The 23,498-nt window shown below is 50.9% G+C and overlaps 1 protein-coding gene across 14 annotated transcripts in view; it reads left to right on the top strand.

Annotated features, from left to right (window-relative positions):
• The first annotated feature begins 4,968 nt into the window (after positions 1-4,968).
• Positions 4,969-23,498, top strand: part of CAPRIN2 (caprin family member 2) — a 46,847-nt gene continuing 28,317 nt past the window's right edge. For 6 of the 14 annotated variants that reach the window (XM_070049602.1, XM_070049607.1, XM_070049606.1 and 3 more), the window contains exons 1-5: positions 5,024-5,186; positions 5,949-6,211; positions 8,878-8,940; positions 19,077-19,163; positions 22,474-22,712. In XM_070049602.1, coding sequence (XP_069905703.1) covers positions 5,963-6,211; positions 8,878-8,940; positions 19,077-19,163; positions 22,474-22,712 — 638 coding nt within the window. In that variant the 5' untranslated portion in view covers positions 5,024-5,186; positions 5,949-5,962. Of the gene's footprint in view, positions 5,187-5,271; positions 5,592-5,948; positions 6,212-8,877; positions 8,941-19,076; positions 19,164-22,473; positions 22,713-23,498 lie in introns of those variants that run through there. The other 8 variants (XM_051850393.2, XM_017343297.3, XM_051850392.2 and 5 more) reach the window with 4 other exon arrangements.

Here is a 23,498-nt window from a genome sequence, read left to right as displayed (position 1 = left end):
TTCTGGGGAGTGACCCAGATATGGAAGATCTCTCTATTTCTGTCCCTCCCCCTCTCTTTTCACTCTTTTTGAATCAACAAACATAGCACAGGCTGCTACGGAAGTGACATGGCTGTAACTCTCAAACATGATTTTGTAGTTGGTGGCATCGTTAGTGATGGTGGTAGGTGGGTTAGAGAAAGCAGCTGTCTTAGCAAAATGCCTGCTATAGCGTTGGCAGGGAACCCGGCCTGTTCCTCCATGTTCCAGCTGCCGTGCTGCCCCCGGGACCCTGTTTGTGAATTGCAGCAGCTGAGCAGCACGAGGCATGCGAAGGAGGCAGTGCTGTCCCTTGATCTGCAGTTCTGGAGATGTGGACTTTCTGTCTCATGCACTTTTTTTTAAGGTTTATTTTATTTATTGCAATAGTTACAGAGAGAGGTAGAGACAGAGAGAAAGAGAGAGAGGTCCTTCATCTGCTGGTTCACTCCCCAAACAGCCGCAACAGCTGAGCCAATCTGAAGCCAGGAGCCAGGAGCCTCCTCTGGGTCTCCCATGCAGGTGCAGGGGCCCAAGCACTTGGGCCATCCTCTGGTGCTTTCCCAGGCGGCGTTAGCAGGATGCTGGACTGGAAATGCAGCAGCCGGCCCTTCATGTAGTGCCCATGTTCTTTGCCTGAGCGCTCCTCAGTGGTCCTCACAGTCAGCAGTTGCCCTGGGACGTGTGTTTCTCTGGCTCCTCACCAGTCTTTAGGAGCAGGGAATGGCTTTAGCAGTGGAAACAATTTTTCTAAGAACCACTACCAATCATTGTGCTAGGGGCTGCGCAATGGGCTAAATACTTTACATCTATCAGCTCCTTTAGCCATTACAACACTTCTGTGAATTCTTAGCCCATTTTATTTATTTATTTATTTAAGATTTATTTATTTAAAAGGCAGAGAGAGATAAAGAGAGAAAGAGAGAGACAGAGAGAGAGAGAGAGAGAGAGACTTTCTATATGCTGGTTCACCCCCCAAAAGGCTGTGATGACTGGGGCTGGGTCAGGCGGAAGCCAGGAGCCAGGAGCTTCTTCTGGGTTTCCCGCATGGGTGGTAGGGGCCTAAGCACTTGGGCCATCTCCTGCTGCTCTCCCAGGTGCATTAGCAGGGAGCTGATTTGGAAGTGGAGCAGCTGGGACTGGAACCAGCACCCATGTTGGATGCTGATGTCTGCAGGCTGTGGCCTAACCTGCTGTACCACAATGCCAACCGCTATTAGCCCATTTTCAAGGTAATGCAACCAAAGTTCTAAGAAGCTGATTTACCCTGAGATGGAACTCTCCCCTTGTTGTATCCAATGGGAAATTTCTCCTAGAAAAAACTATTTGCCTCAAGGCAGAAACAGTGCAGGCCCATGCAGTCTTACCCCTCCCCCCGTCTTCACCGCCATGTTGTTTTACCTATCAGTTGTTTGACGTTTTGAAAACAAAAAAAAAGTAGGTTTTTCAAGTCTGCATCTTTTTGTTTTTCCTGTGGCAATCAACCTTTCCCTGCCTCCTCCCGGGCCTCAGAATCATTTTCTTGCCAGTCTACAGGATTCCCGCTGAGATTAAGGGACATATTCTTATTTTTAAAATAAGTAATTCACTGGATTTATTCTGGCCCAGACATCTGCTTGAAAGCTCTAATTAACACTGCATGGTTCTGAAGAGGCTACTCTCCAATCGCCAGAAAAATACCAGCATAACGATGCCCGTGGAACAGACGTAGGGCATTCAAATAGCACAGTCCTCTGGGAGGTGGAGCCTGCTCACCTTGCTGCTGCCTGATGTTACTCACGGAGAATCCCCTGGTGGCCACATCAGCGTGGGCAGCTGCAGCATCCTGGGAAAGCAAGCAGGGAGGGGCCCTGCAGGTGAGGCGGCCAAGGAAGTGTGCGTGATGAAGCCAGCTACGCGGACCCCTCTCCTTAGCACCTTTCATTTAAACACCACTAATACACTAATTCCCAGGCCAAAACAACGATGAATTCTAATCGAGACTCCTAGGAATGTGTAATTTCAACTTTATGAAAAATATAAACTCACAGGAATATTAATATTAGAAACTACTGATTATCTCTTTTTAAGATTTATTTATTTGAAAGGCAGAGTTACAGAAAGAGAGATTGATCTTCCATCTGCTGGTTCACTCCCTGAATGGCCGTAATGGCCAAGGCTGGGCCAAGTTGTGTTCAGGGGCCCAGACCTCTTCTGGGTCTGTCACATGGGTGGCAGGGGTCATAGCAGGATCAGAAGTAGAGCAGACAGGATTCAAACCAGTGCTCATATGGGATGCAGACGCTACAGGTGGCAGCTTAACCCATTGCACCACAGTACTGGTCCCTAGAACTTTTCTTAAAAATGCTCTAAACTATTACGACAACTTTTTTTTTTTTTTTTCCTAGCTCAGGTCTATATTGCGTAGCTCTTTACTTTCAAGAAAAGTCTCCCCTTAACTATTTGAAAAGACTGAATCTGAAAGTATGTGAAACTGCAATATATTTTTAAAAGACTTATTTATTGGAAAGGCAGAGTTCAGGGGCACACACACAAACACAGGGGGAGAGAGAGAGAGAAAGAGAGAGAGAGAGAGAACATGAGAGAGAGAATCTTATATCTGCTGGTTCACTCCCCAGATGGCCACAGTGTCCAGGGTGGGCCAGGCCACAGCCAGGAGCATGGAACTCCATTCCAGGCTCCCATGTGGGTGCAGGGGCCGAAACACTTGGGTCATCAAAAACGCATCATTTTTAACAACCTTAGGTTACCTGTTACCTGGGACTGTACATTTTTTGGGGGTTACTATTTTGCTCCATAAACTGTCTTAGAGCCACTAGAAGCAGATGTCTGTCACCCATGACAAGATGTGCAAGACAGTTTCCAGCATCTCCCATCATATGCTACCGGCTTTCTTGTCCCTTGGTGAATTAATCTTTCCAGGTCCAACAACATGAAACTGCGCTGATACAAAGGAACTGTGGTTTAACCATCACTGCAGGAACCTTGTGTTTGCTAGACAATGCTTATTAAGATCACCAGATTTCCAAAGGATGTCAAGTCTGGCTGCTTTTGCAAAAATCAAACCATGCATTATAACGCTTTAGGACTTTGTCTTTCTCTCTCATTGTTTTTCTCTTCTTTCCATTTACACCTTGCAGCTTTTGTTGACTGCCCACTCCAGTCCCAGGAAGGCAGAGATTACACTGCCTCATGCACCGGTATTGCCCTATTACCCAATAATAGCTGTTGAATGAATGAATGCATTCGTCCCTCACCGATTCAGGATATTTGAAATTACATTCCGAATACAGTAATTCCGTGCAAAGCTTGGAGGTGGCATGCCACAAATACTGCCTCATGGTGGCCAAGACAAATGCAGGCATTGGGGAGAATAGTGGAGGAGGGGTGGAAGGGAATGAACAGGAGCCTTGACTGCCAAGATTGTGGGGGCACATGCTGTCACAACAGGCCAGGGGCACCCGCCTCAAAGTTCTCGGCCAGCAGGAAAGCATTTTCCTGTCCGAGTCACCCTTGTCACTGTTTCAGAAAACATTTCTGCAGCATTGTCTACTGTGAGACGTTTTCTCTCAGAAGTCACGCTGCCCCTTCCTGGATTTGAAATTTAATTACTTTTACCTTTTCGTTTTTTCTTGATTCATTTTCACGGCCCATGGTGGGAAGTCAGCCTGTATACAATCACTCAGAATTATTGCACTCAGTGGAATGTTCGGGATCTAGGGCCAGATCTGTATGACCCAAGGGCTGGGTTTTGCCCAGTTACCTGTTTCAAGTTCATTGTAGCTCAGGCTACAACAGGCATTGCCCGTGTTCTAACTGTGCCACATCATTGATCCAAAAGTGTGCCCTTCACATTATTTCTTACTAAGTCCAGACTTCTGCATTGCCAAGGGTGAAGGCGTGGTGTGCCTGCCCTCACGTTCTGCAACGTCTGTTCTTGATCTGGCTACAAACAGACAAAAGGACAAGCTAAGGTTTGTCTGACCTTCAAGGTCTCACGTGGGATTCAGAGACCCAAAGGGAAACTGCAACATCGAGGTACAAATAGCACCAGGGACTGAAAAGAAGGGGGCAGATACTGTATCAAAATATTAACATCACAGTCACATTTGTGTGGATCTGGCCAGACTTGCAGACTTGGCCTTTGTTTTGTTGGTCAATCGCTTGATTTTTCTCTATCCTCCTCTTGCTAGTCTTAAGTAACTTTTATCGGAGCGCAGGAACACGACCTAGAACAGCTCTATGTGATGAAATAGCTGGGCACCTTGGGGGCGAGGTAGTGATTGTTCCTTATAAAACAGAGGCTTTGCAAGAGCCGCGCCATCCTAAGTGTTTCCAGCTTTTTCTGTTAATTTCGTGCAACCTTACTAAGATTCTAGCCAGCTCTTCCTCTGGATGCCAACGAATCCATCTTTCGCACAGCAGCGAACAGCCCAGCCTAACAGACACAGCCCCAGTACTGAAGGCTGCAGAGTCACCTCCTCCGGTTACGGCTGCGCCGCTGCGGGCCGCTCTGCTCCCGCAAACCGGGTCCCTTACGGGTGCTTTTCCCGTTCCTGCCGTGAGCGATGCTCTCCCGGGGCCAGCGGCGCCCTGCCCTGCAAGAGCGCCCCACGTCTGCTGGGCAGCTCCGCCGAGGCGCGCTGCGCTTCTGCAGTGATTGAAGTCATCGGCTCCAGGTGTCGCGGCGAGTGGGCGCCGCGCTCAATCAGCAGGGCCCGGCCGGCCGCTGGGCGCCCCCCGCGCGCCCGCGCGCGTCCCCTCGCCCGGGCGCACCTGCCGCGGATACCGCGCGCAGTCGCAGCGTACGCGCCCACTCCCGCAGCGCCGCCGCCGCCCCAGCTGGGCCGGGAGGAGGCCCCGCGGGCCGGGCCGGGCCGGGCGCGTCGGAAGGGGGCGGGGCGGCGGGCGGGCGCGGCCTATATGAGCCCCGCGCGGCGGCGAGGGCGGGCCTGGGCACGCGCGGCGGGGTCGGCGGAGCGCCCGGCGCCGCAGACGCGCGGGCTGGAGCGGGGCGGCGGGAGCGGCCGGGAGGCGGAGACGTGGTGCCGGGTGGCGCGGGTCCACCTCCGCAGCTCTCCTGGCTCCCGCCGGCCTTCGGAGGCGGGCCCAGGCTGCGGCAGCGGCGGCGGCGGCGGCGGCGGCGGTGGCCTCGGCGGCCTGGGGAGGTGAAGTTGGGCGCGGGGGCGCAGAGGGGCCCGGTGTCCGGGTGGGGCGTGGCGAGTGTTTCTGCGCGGCGGACGGAGCCGGCGGGTGCCCTCGGAGCGCGGTGCGGGTTCGGGGCGTCCGCGGCGGCGCGCACGGGACCTGCCCTGCGCTCTTGCTGCAGATGCGCGCGGGGTGTTGAGCTGCGTGGCTCGGGGCGCAGGTTCCCTGAGACCGGCTGGGGCTGGGGGTTATGGGTTAGTTACGGGTTAGTCCAGGGGCGCCTCGGAGAATGAATTTGGGGCGCTGGCACCTTGCGGAGGCCCCGGCCCCGGGGGGCCCGGCAGCGAGGGTCGCGCCCCGTAGGCCCCGAGGGAAGTGAGCCTTCTTGTTGAGGCCCCGACGGCGTTGGGGGCTTCCCCGGAAAGGTCGGCTGGGGTCGAGGCCTGGGCTGGTGGGGAGGGTCGGGCGTGGGCAGCTTGCCTCGAGCTCACCCCCGGGTCTTGGAAATGGCTCGGAGCGTGCTTTGCGCTTCCGACCGGAGAGCGGCTCCCGAGCCGTTGCGGGATGAGCGGTGCTGTTTCTGGAAGCGTCCCCTGGAGGAGCCTTTGGCCTGTGAGAGGCCTTGGTCCGGGCTTGGCAGTGGTTCCGTCGGAGCGCGGCGCCAGCCCGGCCTTGGGTGGAAGATGGGAGGGGGCTTTGGGCGAGTGCGCCCGTGCTCCCCGGGGGAGCGGGGCTGTGCCCGCATTCACTCGCGCACTTAAGGTCCCCCTTCTGCCCTTCAGCCTCCTCTGTTTCAATGGTGCAGCTGTCTTCGTCCGCTTTTGGCTACCAGACACCTTCAGGCCTCGCCGAGGAGGGGACGGTGGCGAATATGAAGGCGGCCAAGCCCCAGCTGAACCACAGCCCGCATGGGGAGGGCCCGCGGGCCATGAGCCCCCTGCAGCCCACCGTCAGTTCTGCGTCTCCTTCCCAGGCTTACGAGACCTATATCGACAACGGACTCATATGCCTTAAACACAAGATCAGAAACATCGAGAAAAAGAAGGTAACCTTTTCCCCCCCTCTTTGTCTCTCCAAGCCTGAAAATGCATGAACTTCAACAAGGGGTTAAGCAGCCGAGGTCTCTATTACAGCTGGGCTGTGGGTGTTCCTTCCTAATTAACCTTGGGATTTAACTGCCTGAGAACAATTAAGCAGGCAGGCTGAATAGTGGATGTATCCAACATTGTGTTTCGTTTGTCGACACAGGGAATAAGGATACTCTACCTGGCGAAACCGGTGCCTGCTGTGGGAAGGCTTGTAGGGCTGGGTGTTCCAGCCGGGTGGATTGCTTGGGTGTTGTCTCCCTCCTTCCCGAGGTGAAGGGCAGCCGGGTTTTGAGCTTGCTGCTGTGCAGTGACTTTGTGCAGCACCTGGTACTGCAGTGTGGCTGCTGCAGTCCGTAGGCTTCACTGTGGCACCGCCAGGCCATGTGGTGGCCCTGCATTCTGTTCTGGGAGGCGATGGTTGAAGAGTAGGTGGAAGTGTGCTGCACAGCCTTGGGGAGGGACTCACGCGTGGGGTCTTGGTGCTGAACAGTACAGTCGAAGCTGATGTCAGGATCCCAGCCGTGTCTCAATTCCTGAGTCATGTAGCCCGGGAAACGTTGCTGCACGCTGCTGTGTTGTGTCACGGCTCTTCCCTGCTTTGACGGCGAAGGCCGTGTGCTTAACTCTTGGGACCCTGGTGCTCTTCAACATGACTGCAGTGAGTCCAGAGAATCGCCGTTCTTTGTCTTTTTTAAGGGAGGTTTTTAAGAGTCTGGTTGATGCTGTTTCTCTGCGTTTTCCATTTCCCCTTAAGCTAGGAAGGTAATGAGAAGGGCCCGTGTAGCAGTGTTGCTGCAGCTCTCCCCGTCTGTCTTTGGAACGTGCACTTGTGGCAAGGGGAGTGTGGCCGGGTCAGCACAGTTGCGCTGCCCTAGGGAAACTAGTCAAAGCAGCATCTGGGGTTTTTTTTTTTTTTTTTCCCCTTTCATTTTTGAATGTTATTTTACTATTTGAGAGTGAGGGACCTCCAGGGACAGGACTGTGATCTGATGCTTCACTCCCCAAATGCCCGCAGTCCAGCCTGGAGCTGGAGCTCAGTGCGAGGCTCCCACGTGGGTGGCAGGAACCCGAGTGCTGGAGTGGGGACGTGCCAGCTCATGGTGTGCGTTAGCGGGAAGCTGGAGTCAGGGGCGCGGGCGGAATGTGCAGCCCAGGTACTGTGATGGGGAGCGTGGGTGTCGACCGCTGGGCTCAGCCCTCTCCCAGAGCAGGGTCTGTGGAAGGGCTTCGCTGGGGCGGGGAAGCTGCATCTGTATTGTAGTGTAGTTACCTCGTGTGCATTTAAACCTTCCGGCTTCCATTATGGGTTCTGTGAATTGGAAACAATCTTTGTTTCAAGATTCTGAGAAAGCATTTTAAGACTATGAAGCCAATTCAAGAAAAGCCTGAAAAAAGGCTTTTAGAATACCTTTCTCTGTCTCTCTGCATCTCCAATAAATAAATATAATATTAAAAGAATACCACCGTAGTGGGTATATGCCATTGCTATGGGGCTGGTGGAGTTAATTTAGCTTTGCTGGATTTCTTTGTCTACCAAATGCTCTGTGAAAAACCGCTTCGAGTTGAGGTTACTACAGTCCTAGAAGTCTGTGACATTGCTGTGGTTCTGTGACTGGAGATGGCTTGCTCAGAGACCCTGTCTTCCTGCAAGAGAAGAATTGCAGCTGTGAGACACAGTAGCCGTAAACAGGGTAGCGCAGTTGAGGAAGAGTACCCTTGACAGGCCAGTGGAGAGCCCAGAGTGCAGTCTGCATGCACCCTGCAGTTTTTATAGATACAGCCCATGCTTCCCTCCCCCCCACCCTTCCTCTTCTGGGATGGGGCTGGGTGCAGAGCTTTCCGGGCATGGAATTCATGAAATTCCTCCTGGGAATGAACACAGGGTCACTGGGTCTACTGGCCCCTGGAAGTTGTCTACCCCCCCCAACATAGGCAGGACTTTCGGGGTGCAAGTGCTGGCCTGCCTCCCGGGCGTGGTTCTGCATTACTTCCCTCATTCAAACAGAATCCCGGTTCTGTTCCTGAGACCCTTTGAGCACACGGAGGCTGAGGTCTGTCTGCCTTCCCACTTAATACTTCCGTTAGGAAGTTTCCTGTTGGGAAAATCTACGTGATTCAGCAGGTAACTGAACTAACAGTTGAAGCTAGAGGTTAGAGTGGAACTTCTGAACCTCCACACGCTTCGTGCTGGGTGATTTTCTGATGGGGAATTCTGTCCCGGGGCACCTGGGTGCACTGGGCGGTGGCCCTGACCTCCACCCCTCCCCTCCTCCCACTTCCTGTCACGGTGACCAGAGTATCCCCAGACCCGGCCAAGTTTCTCTGGGGGACGGAATTGGCCTAGATGGACACCACTGGGTTAGTGGCACCAGGTAAGTCCCGGTCTGTTAAGCTCTCTAACAGTAAATAGAAGAAATGAAGGGATCAAGGCTTTATCACTGCTGAACTTGTAGAGTTCCAGACTAATGTTACTGTGTCTGATGAGCCTGTTCCCTGTCACTGGCGTTCCTGCAGACTGCTGACTTGAGAATCGTGTTTTCATGGGAAGCAAGACCTGGTATTGAGCTTTCTCGCTGTCGAGTTCTGTATCAGACTGTAGTAGACACATGTTTCTCTTTCGTAGCTCAAACTGGAAGATTACAAGGATCGCCTGAAAAATGGAGAGCAGCTGAATCCAGACCAGTTGGTGAGTGTCCCGTGATCCTTTGTCGGGCTCCGGTCTCCCTTTGTTCAGAAAGCTCTGGGTGGATTTAGTGAGGCTGGAGACTTGATAGGCCACAAAATGGGTTAGAATCTCCGGGATTCTTTCGGAACACATAGTCTTATCTCATGAATGAGTCTTGGCTGTTGGGATTAGGTGGATGGGGGCTAAGTAGTCAGATACGAGTGGCAGCATAGACGTTCACCAGGAGTCAGGCTACGGATGTAAGCTAGGCTTAAACTCAGGAGAAGTGAGGGGAGCAGGCACCCTCCCACGTTCCACTCGTCCCTGGGGGGTTCCGGCGTGGGTGCCTTGGTGCTCTGGAATATCGGCGAATATTTGGCCTGGCTGCCTCGAGTTTTCAGTTCATTTCCTCAAATTCCTCTCCTGGTTTCCCGATGTCTTGCCCTGCATTGTTGTACCCCGTCTCAGTGGGGGGGGGGGGGGTTATCTGACAGGTGTGTAGCCTTCTAAGGAACAACTCTGAGTATTAGACTCTTGGCAATGCTGTATGACATTCTGTAAGTTGTCCGTGATACATTTAATAGGGAGGGGCAGATTTTATCTAATTGACGAAGAATTTTTACAGTAGGGAAAAAAAAAGGTTCATCAATGCCCTTTTGACCTGATCACATGTCCTGGCTGAGAAGGGGCAAAACTCACTTAGAAGTGACTTGATGTAGCCTGTGAGTTCATTGTCTCGCCTTTTTCAGCCGAGATTTTTGGCTGTGTGTCATAGTTGCTGGCATTCAAGGCCTGCTGCCCTGCGCTGTGGGCTCCCCTCTCCACTGACCCAGAATTCTGGTGACGTGGTGGCGTGCGCTTTTGCTGAGCTGCACGTTTGAATTGTGTGAGCTCCGAGAGTGGTGTGCTCGCTCAGCTGAACACCCAGCGTTTGGACTTGGCTTTGCTTTTCAGTTGTCATGGTGTGTCCGGTAATTCTTAGAGTGGGACAGCTTCTCTCTGCGTAGGGATCCTTGAAGGAAGGATTCTGGTACAGCTGTGTTCTTGATTTTTTTGGGGAAAGGAGGGAGGGGGCAGGAGGTGGTTCTCATGGTGGCTCTGTAAGAAATGCCAAGCACATGCCCTGTTTGAGACCTGCAGCCAGGCAAGCTGCAGTCTCTGTGTTTGATTACTGTCTTTATAACAACATACTGCTTCTGTAATAAAAATATGAACTTGGATTTCTTTTTAAGATTTATTTATTTGGGCCGGCGCCGCGGCTCACTAGGCTAATCCTCCGCCTTGCGGCGTCAGCACACCGGGTTCTAGTCCCAGTCGGGGCGCCGGATCCTGTCCCGGTTGCCCCTCTTCCAGGCCAGCTCTCTGCTGTGGCCCGGGAGTGCAGTGGAGGATGGCCCAAGTGTTTTGGCCCTGAACCCCATGGGAGACCAGGAGAAGTACCTGGCTCCTGCCTTCGGATCAGCGCGGTGTGCCGGCGCTCTGAGGCTGGCCGCGGCGGCCATTGGAGGGTGAACCAATGGCAAAGGAAGACCTTTCTCTCTGTCTCTCTCTCTCACTGTCCACTCTGCCTGTCAAAAAAAAAAAAAAAAAGTTGATTTATTTGAAAGGCAGAGTGTCAGACACAGAGAAAGAGATCTTCATCTACTGGGTCATTCCCCATATGGCTGCGACAGCCAGGTCCGGGCCAGGTCAAAACCGGAAGCTGCATCCTGGTCTCATGTGGGTTGCAAGGCCTCAAGTACTCAGACCATGTGCTGCTGCCTTGCTGGTCTCATGCGCAGGGAGCTGCATTGGAAGCAGAGAGCTGGCACTCCAATTTGGGACGCTGGAATCGCAAGGAACAGCTCGAGCTCCTGTGCCGCCATGCTGGCCCTGAGCCTCAGTTGTTGGGCAGTAAGTTGACAGTTGCCAGCTTCGTATTACTGATGGATGAGTCCCCTGCACGCTGTATTCCCGTGTCCTGTTGCCTATCAGACTTTGGCTGATGGCCCCTTGTTTCTGCTTTCCTGCTATCTTCCCAAACCTCCTTCCTTTAATTTTGGCTACATAAGTCAGTGGCTTAATCAACTACAAGGAAGGGATGTCTGAAAACGTTGGAGAATTTCTCATCTTAATTTTGTATCTCGCATGCGTCTCATCAACAAATATGACGGTTTGAACCATCAAAATAACTGGAACTGACCATTTTTTTTAATTCCACTTGTGTTATCCTGGTCCAAGTGACGTCATCTTCCATCCACATTGCTGTCAAAGCTCTCTAAATGTTTTTCCCTTTCTCCTCTTTTGTAAGTCTTCTTGTCATAGTAACCTCAGTGATCCTGTGGAGATAGTCACTTGTCTGCTTAAAAGTCCCCACTGGGGGAGCTGTTAAGCCTAGCAGTTAAAAGTCCCCACTGGGGCAGGCGTTCAGCCTGGCAGTTAAGACACTGCTAGTTAAGATGCCTGTGTGGCATGTCAGGGGACGTGGGCTTCATTCCCAGCTCCAGGGGCTGGCTCCAGATTTGTGCTAATGTAGACCCTGGGAGGCAGCAGTTATGGCTCAAGCAGTTGGGCTCCTGCCACCCACATGGAAACCTGCATTGAGCCCTTGGCTCCTGCCTTTGGCCCGGCTCCAGCTTGGCTGTTGCAGGCATTTGGGGAGTGAGCTGGTGGATGGGAATTCTGTCTGCCAACTTCTCTTTATTCTGTCTCTCTGCCTCTCAAATAAAAAGAAAAAAATTCCCCCACCGGTTCCCATTAGGATGGCATAGTGTGCTGAGTGTGGTCTGCAGACCCTACAAAGTGTGCTCCCTCTTTGCAGTCTGTCTTAGCTGCGTTTGCCACCCAGCTCTCCCTTGCCAGGTCCGTTCAGCGGCCGTGGCCCTCTTGCTGCTGCTCACATGCCCCAGGCACACTTGGGGGCTCGTCCTACTGCCTGGGCCCTTCCTCGGTGTGTCAGTGGCTCAGTGTTGCCCTCCTGCAGCTTTGTTTCTTTTTTTTTTTTGACAGGCAGAGTGGACAGTGAGAGAGAGACAGAGAGAAAGGTCTTCCTTTGCCGTTGGTTCACCCTCCAATGGCCGCTGCAGCCGGCGCACCGCGCTGATCCGATGGCAGGAGCCAGGTGCTTCTCCTGGTCTCCCATGGGGTGCAGGGCCCAAGCACTTGGGCCATCCTCCACTGCACTCCCGGGCCACAGCAGAGAGCTGGCCTGGAAGAGGGGCAACCAGGACAGAATCCGGCACCCCGACCGGGACTAGAACCCGGTGTGCCGGTGCTACAAGGTGGAGGATTAGCCTAGTGAGCTGTGGCGCCGGCCCCTCCTGCAGCTTTGTATTTGAAGGTCACCTCAGGAAGGCCTTGCGTGACTACATGACCACCACGCCCTGTGCATACGCCTCAGATCCTTTTCCTTTTTGTAGCAGAAGTTAGCATTTCTCCGAGAAACGGTGAAATTCTGTTTTATTTTGTTTATCTCTGTCTTTCTCAGTACAAGCTCTGTGATAGTAGGATTTTGTGTGTTCCTGCTATATGCCTGGTGCACTGCATCTAGTAGGCATTAAAATGCTTGCTGCATACAGATTGATTAAGTGTAAAGTGACTGAATATTTCATCTTTGGATGTGATTGACCGTGTAGTTTGTGCTGCTTTGAGAAAGCACATCCCCGTACAAGAGCAGTGTGTGTTTAAGGTGTATTTAAGGTGAGAAGAAACGTGAGAACTGATGTAAATATTTCAGCATTTAATTAAAAAGCTCGAAGTTTAGTGTTTAAAGTTGGTACATGGTTCTGAAATGAGGAAATACTTAAGAAGATGTAACGCTTCCTCTCAGCCCTGTCTTTACCCTGTTTGGTTCTCATCTTACTGTATGTACTTTTTTTTTTTTTTAAGATTTATTTATTTATTTAAAAGAGTTACACACACAAACAGAGGTCTTCCATCTGCTGGTTCACTTCCCAGTTGGCCGCAATGGCCGGAGCTGCGCCAATCTGGAGCCAGGAGCCAGGAGCTTCTTCCGGGTCTCCCACGCTGTTGCAGGGGCTCAAGGTCTTGGGCCATCCTCTACTGCTTTCCCAGGCCACAGCAGAGAGCTGGATCAGAAGTGGAGCAGCTGGGTCTTGAACTGGCATCTATATGGGATGCTGGTGCTTCAGGCCAGGGCGTTAACACGCTGCGCCACAGCACCGGCCCCTCAAGCTTTGTTTTTGTTTTTGTTTTTGTTTTTGTTTTTTTTTGACAGGCAGAGTAGACAGTGAGAGAGAGAGACAGAGAGAAAGGTCTTCCTTTGCCGTTGGTTCACCCTCCAATGGCCGCCGCGGCCGGCGCGCTGTGGCCGGCGCACCGCGCTGATCCGATGGCAGGAGCCAGGAGCCAGGTGCTTTTCCTGGTCTCCCATGGGGTGCAGGGCCCAAGCACCTGGGCCATCCTCCACTGCACTCCCTGGCCACAGCAGAGGGCTGGCCTGGAAGAGGGACAACCGGGACAGAATCCGGCGCCCCGACCGGGACTAGAACCTGGTGTGCCGGCGCCGCTAGGCCGCTAGTGAGCCACAGCGCCGGCCTTCAAGCTTTGTTTTATTGGACAGTTGAGCAGGAAGTAGAGAACTGGGGCATCCTGCACCTAACACGGGCGCATCCGCCTCCGCTGTCAGCGTCTGTCATTAGAATAGCAGGTTTAGGTGTGATGAACCTGCCCTGACAGGTCGTCTGCTCCATGCTGTTCCCTTGAGAGATGCCCCTTGTGGGTGTTGACAGGTGCAGTGGCAGTGTAAAGTGGAGTTCTCTCCCCAAAGACCCTGCGCTCTGCCTGCCCCTCCCCCTCCCCTCTTCCTTTGGCTCCAGGGCTGTGTTTCCTGTGTGAAACCATCGGAGTCTGCTCCTCCTCTTGTAATCTGTTTTCAGAGTGAGCTCTTGGGAAATAATCTGTTTTTCTTTAAAAATGCATTGTGTTTAGATTTCTTGTTTTGGAGGCAATTTTTATAAACTTCTTGAAAATAATAAACTTTTTTGGTTTATTCCACTTTTTGTCTTTTCAACTCACTTTAGCTTTTTGCTTTCATTCGGTTTATTTGCTTTTTCTAATGACAATTTCATTTTCTAAAGTTCTTTGAAGACAGTGAATTTTCCTTTAACTATCACATTAGCTGTATCAGGTTTGATACTGCGCTTTCGGTATTGTTCATGGGAAAGATAGTGTAAAAATATTTGTGTCTTTGAAAGGCAAAGTGAAAAAGAGGGGGAGAGAGGTCTTCGGTCCACTTGTTTACTCCCTGAACGCCTGCATCCACGGGGGCTGTGCCAGACGGAAGCCAGGAACCTGGCACTCAGTCAAGGTCTCCATGTAGGTGGCAGGAACTCAAATACTTGGGCCATCATCTCTGCTTTCCCAGGCCCATTAGCATGAGGGAACATCGGAAGTGGAGGAGCTGAGACGGGAACTGGCACCACAAGGATGCTATGGGATGCAGGTGTCCCAAGCGATGGCTTTGACCCCCCTGTGTCACGACACCCAGCCCCAGGAGAAATTTCACAGTTTGTGTCTTTCACAAACTTAATCTTGCTTTCATTGGATCACAATTGGAAATGTGGAACCAAGATTCGAGTGTGTTTTGAGCTGTTGGCAGGGGGCACTCAGAAATTCTGAGAAACAGTTAGAAGGAGGTGGGCACTGGGCCTCATGCAGGGGTGGGGAACGGCTGGCCCACCCGTGGACTGTATCTAGCGTGCGAGATCTAAGGCCGCTGTAGATGGGATTTGAAATTCAATAAATCTGTAGCAGGCTAACTTGCCCCACCCACAGAAATCTTTTATTTAATGTCTGCAAACTTCATGTATTTCCTAAATATAACTTGAGGAACATCCCACCCTTTTTCCTCCTCCCTCTCCTGTTCCATTCTTATTTTTTCCTAAGATCTATTTTTTTAAAAATTTATTTATTCATGTGAAAGTCAGAGTTAGGCAGAGAGGTCTTCGATCTGATGGTTCACTCCCCAACTGACTGCAACAGTCGGAGCTGCGCTGTTCCTAAGCCAGGAGCCAGGAGTTTCTTCCAGGTCTCCCATGCAGGTGCAGGTGCCCAAAGACTTGGGCCATTTTCCACTGCTTCCCCAGGCCATAGCAGAAAGCTGGATGGAAAATGGAGCATCCAGGTCTCGAACCAGCACCTGTATGGGATGCCGGCGCTTCAGGCCAGGGCATTAACCCGCCGTGCCACAGCGCCGCCCCTAAGATCTATTTTTCAATTAACTTTATGCATATAAGATTATACTAAGTAAAGGTTTTCAACAAACAGTGGGAGGAAAAAACTTCTTCAGCAGTTGAGACAAGGCTGTTCCAAGTCATTGCATCACAAAGTGTCGATTTCACTTCTATAGATGACCTTGTAGGTGCTGTATTAGTTACCATAGATCAGGGAGAACATATATTTGTCCCTTTGGGACTGGCTTATTTCACTAAGTATGATGTTTGCCGGATTGATCCATTTTGTTGCAAATGACCGGATTTCATTTTTTTTTTTAACCACAGTGTAGAATTCCATGGTGTACATATCCCATAATTTCTTTATCCAGTCTTGTTGATGGGCATCTTGGTTGATTCCTTATCTTAGCTATTGTGAATTGAGCTGCAATAAACATGGGGGTGCAGATAGCTCTGATATGCTGATTTCATTTCCCTCGGGTAAATTCCCAGGAGTGTGATGGCTGGGATATATGTTAGGTCTGTATTCAGATTTCTGAGGTGTCTTCGTGCTGTCTTCCATAGTGGCCGTACCAGTTTACATCACCAGCGGTAGATTAGGGTACCTTTTTCCCCATTTGTTGTTTGTTGGTTTCTGTATGAAAGCCATTCTAACAGGGAAGCAGGCTGACTTGTAAGCAGATAATTTGTTGATGTCTGTGAGTGAAGGTGTGAATCTGTAGATGCCCCTTGGCAGAGAAGCTCAGCCCCCGGAGCAGTTAAGCCACCAGTGAGGATGCCCACGTCCTGCCCCTGAGTGCCCAGGGATAAGTTGCAGCTCTGGCTCCCCGTTCCAGCTTGCTAAGGGAGGCAGTAGTGATGGCTCGAGGGACTGGGTTCCTGCCGCTCACCTGGAAGGCCTGGATTGAGTTTCTGACTCCAGGTTTGGGTTCCCCTTGGCCCCTTCTCCCCACCATTGTAGGCAGTTGAGAGTGAAGCAGCAGAGGGGAGCACTCTCTGCCTCCCTCTGTGAGATGAATTAAGAAAAAACATTGTGAGAAATAAAATGAGTTAGGATTGGTATTCATTCCTTAGTGCTGAGCTGTGATAATAACCCCGTTGAGGAGAATGACATCCTCTGTGCTTCTCCCTTTCTGCAGAGGTGGTCGCCTCAATGTCACGTGAGCCTTCTACTCGATCTCCTCTCTTGAGACTTTGTTTTCCAGTTCACTGCCGTGGCCTCGAGCATCCCTTCCCTGGAACAGAAGTGTTAGTGTCTGGTTCGGTTGAAAAGTTTTAACATCCGATCAGAATCCTAAGCATATTTCGGTACCTCCTCTAGGAGGTCCTGTGTCTGGTGGTAGGGTTAGAACCCGCGGGGACAGCTTGTGAGCAGGTGGGGAGTGAGCAGACACAGGCAGCCGTCTGTCACCTGCAGGTTCCACTGTTAGAGGTACACAGATGAAAGATGGCTTTCTTAGTTATCTCAGTGCAGGCAGCTGTGTTTTGTTCTCTCAGTAGCAGTGCGTGAAAGGTGGATGCGTTGGTTGCTTCTAAGTTTCTTGGTGTTATGAACAGTTTGACCTGGAGCTGTGTTAAGGAGTTGGCTTACTGTTGGGCTTTTGGATATGCCCGTTGGTTAACTTAATGGGTAAAAATGCCAAAACTGTTCTCCGGAATCATCGTATTGGCGGTTACTGATACTGGTAGTTCACAGGAGAAGGTATTGCTCTACAGTGTCACACAGACTTAGTATTATCAAACTTCTGCCTTTTTTGTTTTTATAAATGTATATGTGCAATATTTGAATTTTTTTTAATAGTTGTTTTTTGTTGTCTACTTGAAAGGTAGAGTGACAGAGACAGAAGGAGGTACCACCCATTTGTTGGCTCACTCCTCAAATGCCTGCAATAGCCAGGAGCCCAGAACTCCATCTGGGTCTCCTGCAAGGGTGGCATGGTCCCAAGCGCTTGAAACCTCTTCTGCTGCCTCCCAGGGGAAATTAACAAGAGCCTGGTTTGGAAACAGAGGTGCTGGGACAGTAGCCAGCCCTGTCGTGGGATGTGGGCGTCCCAAGCAATGGTGTCACCCAGTGCCGTGCTGACTGCCCCCGGATTGTATTCCCCATAACTGTGAAGAGGTATAATGGTGCATATCACAACCAGTTTACAATGGTTCTATCACCCTGAAAAACTCACTATTATACTCTGTCTTGATTCTCTCTATATAAATTTATCTATTCTGGAAATTTCATATAAAGTCTTGTACATCTAGCTTCTTTGACTTTGGATTTTATTTGGGGTAGATAGATGTTGTGTCACACTGGGTTAAAGTGTTGCTTGCGATGCCTGCGTCTTAAAGTACCAACTCAAGTCCTGGTTGTTCTGTTTCTGATCCTGCTTCTTCCTGACATCCCAGGGAGGCAGCAGATGATGGCTCAAGTACTTGGGCCTCTGCCACCCATGTGGGAGACCTGGATGAAGTTCCTGGCTTCCAACTTCGGCCTGGCCCAGCACTGGCTGATGGAGGCATTTGAGGAGTGAGCCACTGGGTAGAAGAGTTATCTCTGTCTCTCACTCTGCATTTCAAATAGTAAATAAATCAAATATTTTTAAAAATTTTATTTTATCTGAGGGGCAGAGATGTGTAGAGAGATCTTCCATCTGCTGATGGACTCGACAAATGCAACACGTGAGGGATTGGATTAGACTGAAACTAAGACCTCAGAACTCAGTTTGGGTTTGCACTTGAGTGGCAGGGATCCAAGTACTTGAGCCATCATATGTTGGGTTTCGTGGTGCACGTTTGCTGGAAACTGGAATTGGAAGCAGAGCCGGGACTTGAACCAAGTACTCTAATGTGGGATGCTTGGGTCCCAAGTAGTGTCTTGGGTACAGCAACTGCCAGTTCCAAAATTTGCTCATTTAATTTTCTGGTAGGACATTGCACACTTTTTATGTTAAGATACTTAGTTCTCACATCTTTTCCTAATCATTTTGAAATTGTTCATCTGTGATTCATGGTGGTACTTGCGTAATAAACCTGAGTAGTGAATATTGAGAGACGAATCCTGCTGACTGAATGATCTTAACAGCTACCTTCTTCAGACCTTGACTTCATAGAGGGGGCAGATTTCTACCCCAAGAACTGAATTTGTGGGGTGAGTGTTGTGGCGCAGTGGGTTAAGCTGCCACTTGGGACATCCGTATGCCGTGTTGGAATCTCTGGGATGAAGACCACCTGCTCACGTCCCAAGTACGTGAGCCTCTGCCACCCACGTGGGAGACTCAGATGGAGTTCCCAGCTCCTGGCTTTACCTGGATCAGCCTTGGCTGTTGGGGGCATTTGGGCAGTGAACCAACAGGTGGGAGGTCCCTCGATACCTCTCTTGTTCTTGCTGATACTCTGCCTTTCAGATAAATCAAAGTAAATGAGCTAACGAATTGTGGCTATTAAGTTAAAAGAGCAAAATGCCAAGTTAAATTGAATTTCTTTTTTTTTTTTTTAATTTGTTTTTATTTGAAAGTCACAGTTACATAGAGAGGAGAAGCAGAGAGAGAGAGAGAGAGGTCTTCCATCTCATATTCACTCCCCAGTTGGCTGCAACAGCCGGAGCTGCACTGATCCGAAGCCAGGAGCTTCTTCCGGGTCTCCCACGTGGGTGCAGGGGCCCAAGGACTTGAGCCTTGTACTGTTTTCCTAGGCCATAGCAGGGAGCTGGATTGAAAGTGGAGCAGCCGGGTCTCGAACCGGCACCCATATGGGATGCTGGAGCTTCAGGCCAGGGCTTTAACCTGCTGCACCACAGCGCCGGCCCCTGAATTTCTAACATTAGAATTTCCACATGAAAGTTCGGTTTTGAAGTTCATCTTTATGTAACTTGGACTAACTGTTTTGTGGAAGGTAAGTACCTTGCTGTGTCGGCTCTGTGTTGAAGGAGCACTGATTCTGACGTATTCATGCTCAGAACGTCATGGAATTGATGCTTGCTTCTCTGTGTGGTAGGAAGCCGTAGAGAAATACGAAGAAGTGCTGCATAACTTGGAATTCGCCAAGGAGCTACAGAAAACCTTTTCTGGACTAAGCCAAGACGTGAGTGTGTTTGCTTTGCCTTCTTGGTCGCTGTAACCACTAGTCCTGAGGGAAGTGTTATGTGTGGTGGTGGTGCTTTATCATACGGGCTTCCCGTGGGGGGTGCACCGGGTTTGCACTCCTCTGAAGCGTGAAGAGTTACTACCAGGAGTTCCAGATGCATGTTTTGGAGAGCTCAAGTGTGGCCTCACTGCTTGGGAGGTGGTCCGTGTTGGCGGTCAGACTCCGACCTCTAACCACGTCACTCAGTAGTTACAGTGGAGCCGCGTTCTTCACTGAGGACGTGTTCTTCCTGGGTCAGGGTCTTAGCGTTAGGAGGCCCTTACCAGTGTGTGAAGGTTAAAGCTGCTGCCTGCAGTGCCGGTATCCCATATGGGTGCCGGTTCGAGTCCCAGTCACTCCACTTCCAGTCCAGCTCTCTGCTATGTCCTGGGAGAGCAGTGGAAGATGGCCCAAGTCCTTGGGCCCCTGCACCCACCTGGGAGACCCAGAGGAAGTTCCTCCCTCCTGGCTTGGGACTGGCACAGCTCTGGTCCTTGCCGCCAATAGGGGAGTGAACCAGCGAATGGAAGACCTCTGTCTTTCTCTCTCTTTTTGCCTCTCCTTCTCTCGCTCTTTCAAATAAATAAATAATAAATCTTAAAAAAAAAAAAAAAAGGCCCTTTAAAAGTCTTGTTCTAGTAATTTGAAGAAGTTTCTTGATGATTTCTGCCAGTGGTGGGGGAGGGCATTCCATGAGTCTTACCCATTGTTTACAGTGGTCTAAGAATCTCTTCCGTCTTCCTCCACTGGAATACAAAGAATGGTGTCTAGGCCGAAGACGTCTGTCATCACAGTCCGTGGAGTATAGTACAGTTCTGGGTTTTCTGGGAGGGGATAAGAGGTAGCACACGGATCTATGGTGGAATCACACGGAGCCATCAAGCTGTTTTGCTTGGTGCTCTGTTGATGCAGGTCCAAGACGCTAGCTTTTCCTGTCAACCACAGCCTATTTTAGCTCACACATTTATCACTTTATTTTAGTTTTTTGCTAATTGCACAGTTATTAAATATTTATTTGAAAGGCAGAGACATCTTCCATTCATTGATTGACTTTCCAAATACCTGCAGCCATCAGGGTCAAAGCCAGGAGCCAGGAACATTTTTTTTTTTATTTATTTATTTGAGAGGTTGAGTTATAGACAGAGACCTCCCATCTGTAGGTTCACTCTCCATGTGGCCCCAGTGGCTAGCTGAGCTGATGTGATGGCAGGAGCCTCTTCTGGGTCTTGCACGCAGGGGCCCAAGGACCTGGGCCATCTTCCACGGCTTTTCTAGGCCGTAGCAGAGAGCTGGCTTGGAAGAGGTGGAAGAGGAGCAGCCAGAACACAAACCAGCCCTGATATGGGATGCCAGCACCGTAGGTGGATCTTTAGCCTAGTATGCCATGGCACTGCCCCCCCCCCCCCCTTTTAAATTGATTTTTTTGAGAGAGTTACAGAGAGAAATGGCTAGGAGCTCGGTCTGGGTCTCCACCTAGGTGGCAGGGACCCCAGTATCTGAGGCCACCACTTGCTGGTTCCCGAGGTGCCCATTAGCAGGAAGCTGGGTCAGCAGAGGAGCCAGGATCTGCGGCAGGCGTTCCAGGACGGGATGTGGGTATTCTAAGCAGGCTCCTCACCGCTGTGCCCAGCACCAACTCCTTTTTATATTGAAACTCGTTTCTGTGCCAGGCACTTAGGTCACTCCACGTGATTCCTACAGCAGTCTGGGATGTGACTGTAAACAGTCTTTGTTCAGATAAGGCTCCCGAGTCTTGGGTCTTACTGAAAGTCACGTGTCGCTGAGTGGGAGAGGCAGGGTAGGACCCCGAGTTCTTCTGGGGTGTAGAGGTAGCTCTCAGCTTGCCACTTTTTATTATTCCCCACTGAGGTTTTTTTTTTTTTTAATTTATTTTAATTATTTGAAAAGCAGAGTTGAGGAGAGACAGAGGTCTTCCGTATGCTGGTTCACTCCCCAGATGGCTGCAATGGCTGGGGCTGGGTCAAGCTGAAGGCAGGAGCATGGGGCGTCTCCTGTGTGGATGCAGGGGCCCAAGCGTAAGCACCATCTTGTGCCGCTTGCCCAGGTGCATTAGTGGGAAGCTGGATCAGAAGTGGAGCAGCCGGGAATAGAACCGGCGCCCGTATGGTGTCCTCCTTGTGTTGGTGTGAAGCTTGCCATTCATTGGCTGGGGTTCTTCGTTCTCAGTCGTGGGTCAGAAAATGAATTCTGTTGGGCAGTCGTGTTGCTTGGGAGCAGAACATTCCCTGTATCCTCAGCTAGAAGAAAGACGCACGCTTTCATGTGAGGGTCTGCCTCGGTAAGGAAATGGCTTTTTGTGACAGACGATCCTGATGTGGGACATGATGTGCTTTGTGGTGCTTGAGTCATTGGCCAGGAATCTTCTGTCCTGTTGCGTGTCCGGCTGCTGCGTGGCAGGCGCTGGTGTCGGGCTGGTGAGTGACATGGGTGCGGATACGAGAATGAAGCCATTTGGTGCCATACGAGCTGTGGTGTGGGGTCGTTAAGTGGTGGCCGTTCCTGGGCCCATGCCTTAGGCGAGGGTTAAGGTGGCAGAGTTGGGATGATGCGAGGTTTTAAGGTGGCATAATTGTGTGACAGTGTTGATGATACAAGGCTTTACTGTGCTGTTGTCCTGTGGCATGGAGAAGACCCAGAGCTGCTGTCACCACACACACAGTATTTAAGGGAAAACCTAAGTGGCTCTAATTTTCCATATCCTTGTCGTTAGCTGAGTATTAGAGGCTACAGCTGTCTTCAGGCTGGAGGGCAAACTTACAAAATAAAATCTCCACTTTTCCTCCTTTTGAAGAACACGTTTGCTGTGGTTTTCTGCATTGACTCGTGAGACAGGTCTGTTAGTTTTTGTTTCCTTATGCTTTAGCCTGAAACCTTTGGTCAGTTGGAAATAGACCATTTGAGTTGACATTTTTCCTCTGAAACATGAACAGTACCCCACATTGACGCCAAAGCACTTGCTAACAGAGTTGGCCTGCGAAGGCTTGATGCACGTTCCTAGGAAGAGGTAGACTCGAGGTCAGCGTGCAGTCCACAGCTGGATGCTCTGCTTCCCGCCTTCCTGGGGGCTTGGAGGTGCTGGGTGCGGAGTCGGTTGTCGGGGCTCGCTGTGCCCTGGGTCCCCGAGACTCAGCCGTTCATTGATCGGTGGTTTCAGTGGCCTGTTGGCCCAGCTGTGGGGTTTTGTGAGCGCCCGTGGCTCCCAAGCGGGTGGAGGGTTGTCCCGCTCAGTGACTGTCGGTTTCCACAGCTGCTGAAAGCGCAGAAGAAGGCCCAGAGGAGGGAGCACCTGATCAAGCTGGAGGCCGAGAAGAAGAAGCTGCGGACCATCCTGCAGGTGCAGTACGTGCTGCAGAACCTGACGCAGGAGCACGTGCAGAAGGACTTCCGAGGGGGCTTGAATGGGGCAGTGTATTTGCCTTCAAAAGAACTCGACTACCTCATTAAATTTTCAAAACTGACCTGCCCCGAGAGGAACGAAAGTCTGAGGTAAGCTTGGGGAAGGTTTGCCTGAAGTTGGTCACATAGCACTTGGACTGTGTAGTTACGCATGAAGTTAGGAGTTAACTGAGACCGCGTTGATCAGTTTGGGAAGTCTGGCTGGCTCATACTTCAATAGAGTGGACAGATTGTCTAGAAGGCATGTGAATTTGAATGGTCTCTTATCATGCTTTTTAATTATAAAACTGAGTTTAATAATGTCTGATCAGGTTATAACCATACAGAAGTCCTGTTATACATAATATTCATAGAACATTGTTTTTAAGATTTATTTATTTGAAAGGCAGAGTTAGAGGCAGAGAGTTTTTTTTTAAAAGGTGTAAATTTATTTGAAAGAGGAACAGAGAGAGCGAGACAGAAACACACACACACACACACACACACACACACGGAGAGATAGAACCAAAATCTTCCACCTGCTGGTTCACTCTCCAGATGGCCACATCTGCTCCAAGCAGGGCCAGTCCAAAGCTGTGAGCTTCTTCTGGATCTCCAATGTGGGCGCAGAGGTCCAAGGACTTGGGGCATCGTCTACTGCTTTCCCAGGAGCATTAACAGGGAACTCAATCAGAAGGGGAGCAGCTGGGATGGGAACCGATGCCCATATGGGATGCCAGCAGTTTTACACACTATGCCACTTGGCCGACCTCAAGAGAGAAAGATCTATCCACTGGTTCACTCCGCAAAAGGGTGCAATGGCCAGGGCTGGGCCAGGCTGAAACTAGGAGCCAGGAGCTTCTTTCATGTCTCCCATGTGAGCACAAGGGCCCAAGC

This window comes from Oryctolagus cuniculus, chromosome 9 (assembly GCF_964237555.1).
Source record: "Oryctolagus cuniculus chromosome 9, mOryCun1.1, whole genome shotgun sequence".
Classification (NCBI taxonomy): Eukaryota; Metazoa; Chordata; class Mammalia; order Lagomorpha; family Leporidae; genus Oryctolagus; species Oryctolagus cuniculus.
This window is presented reverse-complemented; position numbering and strand designations above follow the sequence as displayed.